Source organism: Haliotis cracherodii, unplaced genomic scaffold, assembly GCF_022045235.1.
Source record: "Haliotis cracherodii isolate W230 unplaced genomic scaffold, xgHalCrac1.p SCAF_3, whole genome shotgun sequence".
Lineage (NCBI taxonomy): Eukaryota > Metazoa > Mollusca > Gastropoda > Lepetellida > Haliotidae > Haliotis > Haliotis cracherodii.
This window is the reverse complement of record NW_027266286.1, coordinates 46,813,743-46,828,240: the sequence shown is the minus strand read 5'-3', so window position 1 is coordinate 46,828,240 and position 14,498 is coordinate 46,813,743. Positions and strand designations below refer to the sequence as shown.

At 41.1% G+C, this 14,498-nt stretch overlaps 1 protein-coding gene across 1 annotated transcript; it reads right to left on the bottom strand.

Annotated features, from left to right (window-relative positions):
- Window positions 1-980: 980 nt before the first annotated feature.
- LOC139475096 (uncharacterized) lies at window positions 981-13,139 on the bottom strand. Its single transcript, XM_071258341.1, has 6 exons — window positions 12,914-13,139; window positions 12,392-12,418; window positions 9,768-10,097; window positions 3,788-4,669; window positions 3,000-3,075; window positions 981-2,771 (listed from the first exon to the last, which is right to left on the bottom strand). The coding sequence occupies exons 1-6, from the start codon at window positions 12,987-12,989 to the stop codon at window positions 2,726-2,728; spliced, it is 1,437 nt and encodes a 478-aa protein (XP_071114442.1). The 5' UTR covers window positions 12,990-13,139; the 3' UTR covers window positions 981-2,725.
- Between the last annotated feature and the right edge of the window lie 1,359 nt (window positions 13,140-14,498).

Below are 14,498 nucleotides of genomic sequence, written 5' to 3'. Positions count from 1 at the left end.
TCTTATATGAGAGCCGCCGTGATATTGTCCATGGGGACACATCAGCGACACATTAGTGCGGATACCGTGCGTCGAGGATTGACGAGAAGACACCTCCACTGTCACAGGCCACACCGAGGACCCATTCTGACACCACGTCATCGCCGGGACCGTCCTCAGTGGGCACCACAGCATCAGCATTGGCACCAGCATTGGCACCACCAGCAGTGGAGAAGAGTCCTCTTCTCAGACGAGAGCCGTCACTGTAACTCAACAGCATATGGCAGAGAGAGAGAGTCTGGCGACGCCGTGGCGAACATTATTCGGATGTTGAGAGAGACTCCTCTCCTTGAGAGAGAGCATGGTGTGGGGTGGAATTGGTCTAGCACAGAGGGTCCGCCCTGTGGTCTTCAAGTACATTGGTCCAGGTGAATCAATGGTGTCACAGCAGCTCGGTACATTGATCAAGCCTTGAGACCACACGCCATACCTCATTTGGCACGTCGCCACAATCACATGTTTCAGCATGATAACGCCCGTGCCTACACTGCGAGAGCAACAATAGACTTCCTCCATCAGAATGGCATCAGTATCATGCAGTGGCCTGCCCTCAATCCCGATTTAAATACCATTGAGCACCTGTGTGACGAGATTCAAAGACGGCTGAATGACGTCCGACCAAGGCCGACAACAAGTGTGGGCTCAAGTGCCTTTAGCCTTCATCCACCGCCTCATCCATTCCATGTATCGACGTTGCACGGCAGTCATCAATGCACATGGCGGACACACGAGATACTGGCTTGTGATGCCATTTTCTCAGAGACTAGTGTTGTGTTTCACTTTAAGAACATTTGACACTTTAATGTCAATCTTGATGATCAGTTTTGACATGTTTCATCTTTTTAATATGTCTCAAAGTATGTTTACAGTGTTTGGACAAATAAGGTTTCTCATATATCTATCCATGGTGACGTTTCTTTTGCGGTTCAGTATATTGCACTAGACTTCACACAAGCTATTTCATTCGTGGGCGTTTAGGAGTGAACAAATAATCAAAATGGAAATATCACAATTTATTTTATTTCAATGTACACATGGATAATATATAATCTTCTTGAATATCGGCGTCAAACTTACTGGTTACTTCGCGCTGCTCTAAATGCCTCACTAAAGGTTCAGACGCTTTGCTCCATAAACGGTTATAACCTGCATTTAATTTTATAAGAATACAGTTTATCAATGCTGAAGTTATTGTATGTAAACTGTGAATGGTGAGGGTATTATTCTTAGTGCTGATAACACCTCAACCCTTTATAGAAATAGGCCATCCATGGGTTATAATGCAAACATAAATCTCGCACATTGTGTAGGTCACACGCACTGCTGCTATAACTCCCCTCAACTGCTCACAATGTGCGATATATACCTCAGGCGAATACAGACGTAGTGCATGTAGATTTGCTTAATACACTTGAACTTCGATTTACGATTACCATCATGAATATAACCACGTTTGTCGATTTCGTCCTGAGAAGATTAAACTGGCATGAGTTTAATGTTTATCGGTTAAGACTAAAGTGTTGGCTTCTGAAAACCTATTGATTTATCATAAACATGTCCTTAGTGATGCAGAAAACGTTCCCAATTCTTATTTCGTACCCTGGGTAAAATACTGTACGTATAACATGATGAAAACTTTAAATACATCTATAAATATCATTTTGAAATTTGAACTGGAGACAGATATGGTTTGTACGATATCTAGGTGTACAAGTCAGCAGTTGTTGTGTTTGTTTCTGTTTATTTCCAGACACCTGGTGGTTGTACACATGTAAACAACCAACGTCCTTATGAATTGCTTAATAAATGTATATTTGTTTCACTCATATTTTGTGTACACAGGTCAGGTGTCTTCGTGGTATGATGTCTTAATTCCACTCATATTTTGTGTGTATACGTCAACTGACCTCGTGATATATTGTCTCAACTGCACACACAGTCCATGTGTCCACGTCCATCGTCCTGGGCCCACTTGCACAAAGCAATCTTAGCACTACGACTATTGTAAGCCTATGTTAAAGTATGGGATCATCTTAGCACTAAGAACGCTTTGTGCAAGTGGGCCCTGATGGTATTTTCTCTCTTAATGTATTCCACATGTATATTATGTACACAAGTCAATGGTTTTGATATAATTTTATCTCTTAATTATTTCCACACATATGTTTTGGTGAATAAGTCAATAGTCCTGATGGTATATATCCCTTAATTAATTCCACGCATATGCTATGCTACTCAAAAGAAGTTAAGGATCACCTGATTCTTTCATATTACTATAGTTAATCTCTCATGTCATGACAGATTAACTTTACAATTATGAAAGAATCAGGTGATCCTTAACTTCTTTTGAGTAGTATATGTGTACAAGCCAACATAACTGATGGTATTGTATCTCTTCATTATTTTCACAGATGTTCTGTGTGAACAATTTAATAGTCCTGATTGAATTTTATCTCTTAAGTAATGCCACACAAGTTCTTTGTGTAAAAGTCAATAGCATTGATGGAATATTATCTCTTACTTAATCCCACACAGATTATGTGTGTACAAGTCAATAGAACTGATGGAATTCTATCTGTTATTTAATTCCACATATATGCTTTCTTTACACCAGTCCAGGTGGTCCATTCCGACTCCTGCATGTATCCTGTATTCCAAGAACGTGGCACCGCGCGTCCGTCTGTTGTCACACCTGAGGTGTGGCTTGATCGGCGTCCCTGGCTGCCCTGTCTCTACAAACAGGATGGAAACCTTTGAATAATCGTACTTATATAATTGATATTTGTACATTTTGTAGTCAATGAAATTATGTTTCAATGTAATGAGATAAAAACGCACGTTCTCTTTCTGTTTAATATGTTGTTCAGGAGTAACCTTTGTACATTACTCACGTTGAAAAACGTATAATGAATGTTTACAACAGTTTTAATACTTTCAACAGCAACAAATAGTCCTTTTACCTGCAACGCACAAATAATCCAAGCAACACCAGGAGTAGAACGATTCCCAGGAAAGCGCATGTCACAAGAATGTCGTCTAAAACATGCAATATACTTTACAGTTAGAGTCACATAAACTGCCGGACAAAAGTAAATATACACCCATGTTTGTTGGAGGCTTAAATGAAACCAACAAGAAATGGTTATATGGTGTTGTATGTTAGATGGGTATCATAGCTGAGCTTTGGATCTTGAATTACAGTGTTTCGACAACTGTTTTCAGCCGAATAACATTTTGATAACATTTATAATTGTTTGGTCAAATCCGTTCAAGTGCATACATTCTTTTGCCCGGCAATTTATATTGCTAAAACACGGGAAATGGCAATGCATCTCAATGTCAATTCTCCTTGGATTTTTTTCAATTAAAAAACATGTGTAGGAAGCGTTGCCTGAAAAATGTGTTTTGCTGACTTGTCATACGGAATAATTACATGCAACATTTTACATATTTTTGAATATACGCAGCTTTTAGCAATATGACAGCAATATCACGGCGGGAGACTCAAGAAATGGACTTCACAGATTATACCAATGTGGAGAATCAAACCCGGATCTTCGGCGTGACAAGCGAACGCTTGAACCATGAGGCTATCCCAACGCCCCACATATGTATGAAGAAACAAATGTTCATTATGTGATGTATATTTTGATATCACAGTGTATACGAATTTATATGGCATACATGTATACAAAATATATATGGTTTACATGTATCAATATGAACATAACAAATAAGAATAGTTTACCTAGGTATGTGATGAACACACTAACGGCTTCCGTACTGGTCACGTTTGTTCCTCCAGGGGTAGTAATTGTGGCCTGGCCAAGAGGAGTAGCCGTGGTGTTTCCACTAGTAGATGGGACAGGCGGATCTGGAGCAGATGATGTATTTGTAGACGTTACCCCGCCTGTTGTATTTGGTGTTGATAAACTGGTCAAATCAAATGATAGCGTGTTGGCAATGTCTGTTTTCGCCGAAACTGATAAGGTGGTCGAAGATGTGTTGGTAGTGTCAAGAGGCAAAACAGGTTTGACGGTGCTAGGTGAACCAGAGGAAGCTGCTAGAGGGGAGTCAGTAGTGGTCGACCCAGTGTCAGTACTGGTCGACACGGATGAAGATGTGGTAGGTTTTTCAATACTGGTCGGCACTGATGAAGATGTGGTTGGTTTTTCAGTACTGGTCGGCACTGATGAAGATGTGGTAGGTTTTTTAGTACTAGTCGACACAGATGAAGACGTGGTGGGTTTCTCAGTACTGGTCGACACGGATGAAGACGTGTTAGGCTTGTCAGTACCCATCGGCACTGATGAAGACGTGGTGGGTTTCTCAGTGCTCGTCGACACGGATGAAGACGTGGTAGGCTTGTCAGTACCCATCGGCACTGATGAAGACGTGGTGGGTTTCTCAGTGCTCGTCGGCACTGATGAAGACGTGGTGGGTTTCTTAGTACTAGTCGAAACAGAAGAAGACGTTACAGATTCTGTGACAGGTGAGCTGGTCGTTGTCTGTGGCGTTGTCGGACTGGTGGTCGGTGGGTCAGTCGAAGGAGGAACTGTTGTAGTAGTTGTGACCTTGTCCAAAATGTCATTTATGTCTTGAGCGAGACATGTCAATTTCATTTGTCCATCTGAAAGCCATTAACATATTGAATTGAAATTACATACCATTGTGCATACACGATAGAAATACGAAAATGTCCTACCTTTAAACCTTTAAAATCTGGCATATATGTTATGTACAATATATCCTCTGATACATGACTTATATTTTAAAATATTTTATATGAAAATAGTCCCAATTTTGCTCTATGGTTCCAAAGTCTGGGGTCTACACCAGAATGATGAACTGGGAACCATACACACATTGGCATGCAAGCGCTTTCTAGGTGTCAAATCGTCAACACACAACAACATGGTTCGAGGTGAATGTGGGCGGTATCCATTATATCTTTATGCATGCAAAAGAGTAATTGGTTATTGGATAAAGTTATAGGGTAAGTCTGATTGTCGCTATCCGAAGAAATGTTATTATATGATGCCTCAGGCAGAAATTTATGGCAAAATTAATTGGGTCTCAAACTGTAAATCTTTATTGTTCAACTTGGGGTTTCGCTCTGTTTGGGAAAACCAGTGCATAAGTCACCCTCATTCGTTTTTGTCAGAATTTATGTCGCATCTGAAATGTAGTTATGAACAGGAGTGGCATGGTCTTCTGGAAAAGGGTAGTAAGTCTTACTCTTATTCTCAATTCAAGGTATCGTTTGATACAGAGTTGTATCATAATTGTGATGCCGTCAATAAATTGAGAGTGACGCTTGCTAAGTTTAGGTTTTTTCGCATCAACTGTGTGTGAAACTGGGAGATAATTATAAGCTAATATCCCACGTGACAGAAGATTATGTTGTGTTTGTGATGCTGGGTATGTGGACAACGAGCATCATTTTCGTTAGCCCCGGTTATAACAAGTTACGGGTGGATCACTTACCAAAGAAATATTGTAAATATCCGTCCAAACAAAATCTTAATATAATTATGTCTACAACTTATTGTAAATTAATTAAACGTCTAGCTATCTGTATCTATCAAGCGATGTCACTTCGTAGTACATTATTGTCAGAACAATAAGATCGATGGCTCACACTTACGAAATAAACCGAATTGAATTGAATTGAATATAAAGTATTGCTTAATCTGGAGGTACCAATATAACAATATATACTTCGCAATAAGTCAAATTGTATTGAATATCAGACGTTTCAACATGAATATTCATAGTAAATATCTGACAACACAAGCCCAAAAAGGAATCTAGTTATCGTTATGATTATTATCTACATTACGGTTATTTTACAGAATCGACTCCAGCTCTGTGGATCCGCTAGCCCCAAAGGGCGATAAGTATTGATAGCTCATGGGGGAATTATCATCAGAAAATATGTTTCCAGCAGCTGTGACTTAGCTCATTGACTGTCATCGTGGTCCCAGTAGAGGGATCAATGCTCGAACAATTAATCACTACTTTGGCCTGGTCCCGAATCGCTATGCAGAACGTAAAATTATACTGCAATATGTTACGAGCTGCGCCCTTCTGACTTTACTTCGTGGAAATATGAATTATCGACCGATAGTAGACGTACTCCCACCTGTAGAGTAGATAATGATATTACACCTACAGAAAACCTGTTCAGTCTCAATTCTTCGCTAGGACCTGTCAACACGCTTGTTGCTATATCAAACCTCGCGAGGACCTATCAACGCCCCCGGCCGCGTCATACAAAAAGACGTTAAAAGATGGTACTTGTTGTTACCCTGTCTGGCGCTCGGCATTAAGGGGCTAAAAGGACTGGTCGGCTCGGAGTCAGTATACTGTGTCTGAGTGGGGTATTCATGTTAAACTGCGGCATAGTATCTCAATGTGCTAGCACTATAAATTGGCATCAGTCCGGACTAGTACAAGCAGCCACACACACACATACACATACATGTACGTGCATGCACGTCGCTATATAGGTGCAATAATCTTGGACGCGATGTTAAATCCCATTTCAGATCACCTCACCTATCAACGCACTTGTTGTTGTATCAAACTTCCCCAGGATCCGTCAGCACACTTGTTATTATATCAAACCTAACGAGGACCTGTCAAAAACACTTGTTGTTGTATCAAACCTCGAGAAGGCCTGTCAATAAACATGTTTTTGCATAAAACCTCGCCAGGACCTGTCAACACACTAGTTGTTATGTCAAACCTTACGAGGACCTGTCAACACAATGGTTAATATATCAAACCTTACGAGGACCTGTCAACACACTTGTTATTATATCAAACCTTACGAGGACCTGTCAACACACTTGTTGTTATATCAAACCTCACGAGGACCTGTCAATATACTTGTTATTATATCAAACCTCGCGAGGACCTGAGGACCTGATGTTATATGTAAACAAGTCCTGCATTAGCGCCATGTTGTAGATATCATGTTATCAAACCAAGTCTGGGCCTGAGTGTTGTAAATTATACATGACTAGAGAACCCCTTCCCAGTGACTCTTGTTGTTTCAAGCCTACATGTAGGACAGGCCTGTCCCTCCAAGCTGTTGCATTTTCAGCGTAACAGCGTTCAACCTTAGGCTACAATGACATACCAATAAGTACATTGTAACTGTTACAAGACCGCCTAGTCAAGTGTTCTTTGCAGATGATTTCAAACGTTTTGTTCTAGCACCTTACTGATTTGTTATTATCATAAGTACATAGGTTTTACGTATCCCAAAACGAGTGTTTTTGTTGATTTAATATTGTCAAATACACGGGTCCTGTATTTGCCGCTCTGTATATCACAGCATTCATCTCCATGGCAACTAGTGCGGACATGTATCCTCGCCGTATTATCGCTGTAACCGTCAAAGTCGTATACTATACGTGCACTAATGTACTGCTACTGTGTCAACGATAGTGTCCAGCCTCCATGAAGGCTATACATACCCCATTCTACTACTGCTGTCTATCATAGTATCCAACCTCCATGAAGGCTATACATACCCCATTCTACTACTGCTGTCTATCATAGTCTCCAGCCTCCATGAAGGCTATACATACCCCATTCTACTACTGCTGTCTATCATAGTGTCCAACCTACATGTATGCTATACGTACCCTATTCTACTACTGCTGTCTACCATAGTGTCCAACCTACATGTAGGCTATACGCCCCCCACTCTACTACAGCTGTCTACCATTGTGTCCATCCTACATGTAGACTATACGTACCCCATTCTACTACTGCTGTCTATCATAGTGTCCAACCTACATGTACATGTAGGCTATACGCCCCCCATTCTACTACAGCTGTCTATCATAGTGTCCAACCTACATGTATACTATACGTACCCTATTCTACTACTGCTGTCTACCATAGTGTCCAACCTACATGTAGGCTATACGTATACCACTCTATTACTGCTGTCTATCAAAGTGTCCATCCTACATGTAGGCTTTATGTCCCCCACTCTACTACTGCTGTCTACCATAGTGTCCAACGTGCATGTAGGGTTTATGTCCCCCACTCTACTACTGCTGTCTACCATAGTGTCCAACGTACATGTAGAATTTATGTCCCCACTCTACTACTGCTGTCTACCATAGTGTCCAACGTACATGTAGGCTATACGCCCCCCACTCTACTACTGCTGTCTACCATAGTGTCCAACCTACATGTAAGCTATAGACACCCTCCCCCCCCCCCCCACACACACACACTCTACTACAGCTGTCTACCATTGTGTCCATCCTACATGTAGGCTTTAGTCCCCCACTCTACTACTGCTGTCTATCATAGTGTCCAACGTACATGTATGCTATACGTATACCACTCTATTACTGCTGTCTATCATAGTGTCCATCCTACATGTAGACTATACGTACCCTATTCTACTACTGCTGTCTACCATGGTGTCCAACCTACATGTAGGCTATACGTATACCACTCTATTACTGCTGTCTATCAAAGTGTCCATCCTACATGTAGGCTTTATGTCCCCCACTCTACTACTGCTATCTACCATAGTGTCCAACGTACATGTAGGCTTTATGTCCCCCACTGTACTACTGCTGTCTACCATAGTGTCCAACGTACATGTAGGCTATAAGCCCCCCACTCTACTACTGCTGTCTACCATAGTGTCTAACCTACATGTAGGCTATACTTATACCACACTATTCCTGCTGTCTATCATAGTGTCCATCCTACATGTAGGCTTTATGTCCCCCACTCTACTACTGCTATCTACCATAGTGTCCAACGTACATGTAGGCTATACGCCCCCCACTCTACTACAGCTGTCTACCATCGTGTCCATCCTACATGTAGACTATACGTACCCCATTCTACTACTGCTGTCTATCATAGTGTCCAACCTACATGTACATGTAGGCTATACGCCCCCCATTCTACTACAGCTGTCTATCATAGTGTCCAACCTACATGTATACTATACGTACCCTATTCTACTACTGCTGTCTACCATAGTGTCCAACCTACATGTAGGCTATACATATACCACTCTATTACTACTGTCTATCAAAGTGTCCATCCTACATGTAGGCTTTATGTCCCCCACTCTACTACTGCTGTCTACCATAGTGTCCAACGTACATGTAGAATTTATGTCCCCACTCTACTACTGCTGCCTACCATAGTGTCCAACGTACATGTAGGCTATACGCCCCCCACTCTACTACTGCTGTCTACCATAGTGTCCAACCTACATGTATGCTATACGTACCCTATTCTACTACAGCTGTCTACCATAGTGTCCAACGTACATGTAAGCTATAGACACCCCCCCCCCCCCCCCCCCCCCCCACACACACACACACACTCTACTACTGCTGTCTACCATAGTGTCTATCCTACATGTAGGCTATAAGTGTTTACTACTGCCTCACTTTTGCATGCAGATTATACGTACTCTACACCGTACTATCACTGCGCCTGTCGTAGTGTCCAGCCTTTATGTCTACTTCCCGTACAATGTTATCAATTGGCAAACTTACACAAGTACTCTACCTTAGTGACGTTTGGACAATAACAGTGGTCCACCTGGGACATAAATGCCCCACCAAAGTGTTTTGACTATTATTATGTTATTCTAGGCTAGTGGTACATATATACACCACCTGAGTAATAATCTGACTACCACAGTGCTCCACCTAGGCTAGACCTACCTCCGCCAGATTGCTGTATATGGACACAAAATCCAACTGTTTCATCTTTGTTCTGTCTGACAAGAGTAACAAACGGGCCATCCCCAGGCTGCAAAGTTCCAATCACAGGCTCAGGAGATGGCCCATCACATTTGAGAAGGATCCCGATTGATTCCGAATACAACAGTGCCTGACAGTTTGTGGCAATGGCCACGGCAGACACTGTGAAGTTTATAGGTCCGTCTACCGCCTGGAGCCGACACGTACAGGAGCCGGTGAAGCCGTCTGAATCCACACCGTCCAAGTACAGCGAGGGTGACTGTTTGACGTCAGATTGGCACATATTCACAACTGTAATAAAACGCAAATACGTAAGACTAACATAGTGACACACACATGTTCTTGCACATTACTTTTTATGCACTGTGAATTATGTGTCCTTCCCAGTCTACTGTGCAACCACAACCAAGCACTATGAATTATGTGTCCTTCCGAACCTACTATATATCCACAAACCAGCACTGTGAATTATGTGTCCTTCCGTAACTACAGTGTTTCTACAACCCAGCACTGTGAATTATGTGTCCTTCCGAAACTACAGTGTATCTACAACCCAGCACTGTGACTTATGTGTCCTTCCGAAACTACAGTGTATCTACAACCCAGCACTGTGAATTATGTGTCCTTCCGAAACTACAGTGTATCTACAACCCAGCACTATGAATTATTTGTCCTTCCGAAACTACAGTGTATCTACAACCCAGCACTATAAATAATGTGTCCTTCCGAAACTACAGTACATCTACAACCCAGCACCGTGAATAATTTGTCCTTCCGAAACTACAGTGTATCTACAACCAAGCACTGAGACTTATGTGTCCTTCTGAAACTACAGTGTATCTACAACCCAGCACTATGAATAATTTGTCCTTCCGAAACTACAGTATATCTACAACCCAGCACTATGAATAATGTGTCCTTCCGAAACTGCAGTGTATCTACAACCCAGCACTATGAATTATGTGCCCTTCCGAAACTACAGTGTATCTACAACCCAGCACTATGAATAATGTGTCCTTCCGAAACTACAGTATATCTACAACCAAGCACTGTGAATAATGTGTCTTTCCGAAACTACAGTGTATCTACAACCCAGCACTGTGAATTATGTGTCCTTCCGAAACTACAGTACATCTACAACCAAGCACTGTGAATAATGTCTCCTTCCGAAACTAAAGTGTATCTACAACCAGCACTGTCAATAATGTGTCCTTCCGAAACTACAGTGTATCTACAACCAAACACTGTGAATAATGTCTCCTTCCGAAACTACAGTGTAACTTCAACCCAGCACTGTCAATAATGTGTCCTTCCGAAACTACAGTGTATCTACAACCAAGCACTATGAATAATGTCTCCTTCCGAAACTACAGTGTATCTACAACCCAGCACTATGAATAATGTCTCCTTCCGAAACTGCAGTGTATCTACAACCAAGCACTGTGAATAATGTGTCCTTCCGAAACTACAGTGTATCTACAACCAAGCACTGTGACTTATGTGTCCTTCCGAAACTACAGTGTATCTACAACCCAGCACTGTGACTTATGTGTCCTTCTGAAACTACAGTGTATCTACAACCAGGCACTGTGACTTATGTGTCCTTCCGAAACTACAGTGTATCTACAACCCAGCACTGTGACTTATGTGTCCTTCTGAAACTACAGTGTATCTACAACCAGGCACTGTGACTTATGTGTCCTTCCGAAACTACAGTGTATCTACAACCCAGCACTGTGAATAATGGGTCCTTCCGAAACTACAGTGTATCTACAACCCAGCACTGTGACTTATGTGTCTTTCCGATACTACAGTGTATCTACAACCAAACACTGTGAATAATGTGTCCTTCCGAAACTACAGTGTATCTACAACCAAACACTGTGAATTATGTGTCCTTCCGAAACTACAGTACATCTACAACCAAGCACTATGAATAATGTCTCCTTCCGAAACTACAGTGTATCTACAACCCAGCACTATGAATAATGTGTCCTTCCGAAACTACAGTGTATCTACAACCAAGCAAAGTGAATTATGTGTCCTTCCGAATGTACAATGTACCTTCAACCAAGCACTGTGAATAATTTGTCCTTCTGAAAGTGTGGTGTATCTACAACCCAGCACTACGAATAACGTGTCCTTCCGAAACTACAGTGTATCTACAACCCAGCACTATGATTAACATGTCCTTCCGAATCTACTATATATCCAGAACCAAACACTATGAATTATGTGTCCTTCACGATCTCGTGTGTACCTACTACCCAACCCATATATATTCTAGAGCATAACCGATGTATTGCATACCCATCCCGACACATTGTGCACCGAGTTTGGAAGAGCGTTTATCTTCTCCTACTGGGTTTGTTTATACATTGTTATTTGTGTAGTATTGCTGACAAAAAATGCTACAGGTCAAAGCTATCTGATATATATTTCAACGTTGACTTGTATGAATGAGTACAGAGTTGACTTATGGAATGTAACTTCATTGACACAATAGCTTCTACATCTACTTAAAATGTATTCTTGTATCTTTAGTTAGGCCACAAGTTTTCAAACACACAATGCTAAATACATACCATTTGCATTCGCTGGACAGGTGGCACCTTGTGAAAAGAAAGCAAAGTACTGAAATGTATTTCATCCCTTCAAATATAATAATGGTATTAGTATTACTATTGCGTTACATTCGTATACAGTATTGTTAGAAGTTATCGGAAACATAGGCATCTACAGATTTACTTCATGGATTACTATAAAACTGCGTTATCTGAAACATCGTTCATTGGATGTACTGGACCATTGAACTTAAAGTACTTGGAATTAAGCGAAGTGCCGATATACCGAGTCAAGGGAAGTGCAGATCTAAGAACAAAATGCAGAACAGAACAATGTGTGTGCTTACGAATCTTGAAAGTAATCCATACACTAAAATGAAAAAAAACTAGCTTTCTTCAGCATTTATACACACACCCAATGCCTTATATTCTCAAATAAGTTAACTGATAGTTTAATAGCGCCAGAAACAATATACTGAGTTGAAAGACTTGACGTTAAAGAATATGTGCTGTAGATTTACGTTGTGAAAAAAGTGGGGTTACCATGTGAAATGTGGGGTATCATGATCCACAGCATCCAGCACAGTCCAACGTCCCATATTGTCTCGATTAGTATCATTTTCCTTCAGCATTATAGTCCAAAAAAATCCTTCGGCTAGATTCATCATCCACGGATTTTAAGACGGATGCTTATTCCATGGTACATCTTGTTACATTACTGACGGTACAGTCCTGTTGTACCTGTGGACGTTGGTAACCCAACTCTTCCCTAACGCCCAACTAAGTGTACTGCTCACAAGCTGATCTTTACCGTTTACGTTCACTATTGATTCTGTGTAACATTTGCCCATTGAAACACGATGCAATAGTAAGGTATTGTTGTGTGTGTAAGCGTCTGTCGCTCGCCTCTGCAATTGATCTGCCATTAACAATCCAATGTTGCTATTAAAATAAGGATAATATTGAACAACTTGTTCACAGTTTATTTTCATATCTATTTCTTTTGCTAAAACAGGAGTTTTGATTTTGGTGTTGGGCGGATAGATTATTATATAAACTATTTAATATACGACTTCAAAAAGGGGACTTGTGTATTTTTTAGTCCGTATGCACGAATATTCAAGCGAGACTACGGTATTGCACTTCGTCGTTCCGGGCACTCCTGATTGTGTGTTCCTGTTATATGGTCATTGATCTGTCATTACCCTACCAGTGCTCTTGGGTCATCTTGGAATTAAGCTGACTCGCCGTGTCATAACCCCAATACTGTTCAAAGCGTTACAAATAACTCACACACTCATCATCTTAACCAGAACATATTAATGACTAATATGTACAGTGTATTTGGTCATGGATGACTTTTTTCAGGATGGGTACGTAGATTATGTGCAATGCACAGGAATAGGCCCACACATTGGGAAAGCTAGAACTTCAGCAACATGACCGTAAATTTGTGTACATTTCTCACTAAAGAAACCTAGAGTTGTCTACCTTTGTCTGCAGCAGGGAAGACAAGGCAGCTGCATAACAACTCGCACAGTGAAACATTAGCAACGTGAATGAATGAATGAACGAACGAACGAACGAACGAAAGAACGAACGAATGAACGAACGAATGAATGAATGCGTTTAGCATATTATATACGACATTTTTTTGGTAGTATATTTCATGTTGAATGGTATGAGTATCATGTATTTTGACTTGTATTTTGACATGTATCGCTTGTTCGTAAACATAACGGTCAGTCGGTTGCGAGTTCAACTCCAAGCATGGTTGGAGCTACCTATCACATTGGGGAAGTTTGACTGGTGGCAGCGATATTATAGAGAGCGACTCGTTGGTAACAACAAGGGAGAGGCAACATGACCGTAAACCTGTGTACATTTCTCATTGAAGTTACCTAGAGTTATCTACCTTTGTCTACAGCAGGGAAGACAAGGCAGCTGTTTGTTCACCCAGCCAAATAAACTGAGTAAGAACTCGCACAGTGAAAGCTTTACAACGTGAATGAGTGAATGAATTAATGAAGGAAGGAAGGAAGGAAGGAAGGAAGGAAGGAAGGAAGGAAGGAAAGATATTTTTAGTATATTACATACGATATCATTTGGAGAGGTATAGTTAATGTTA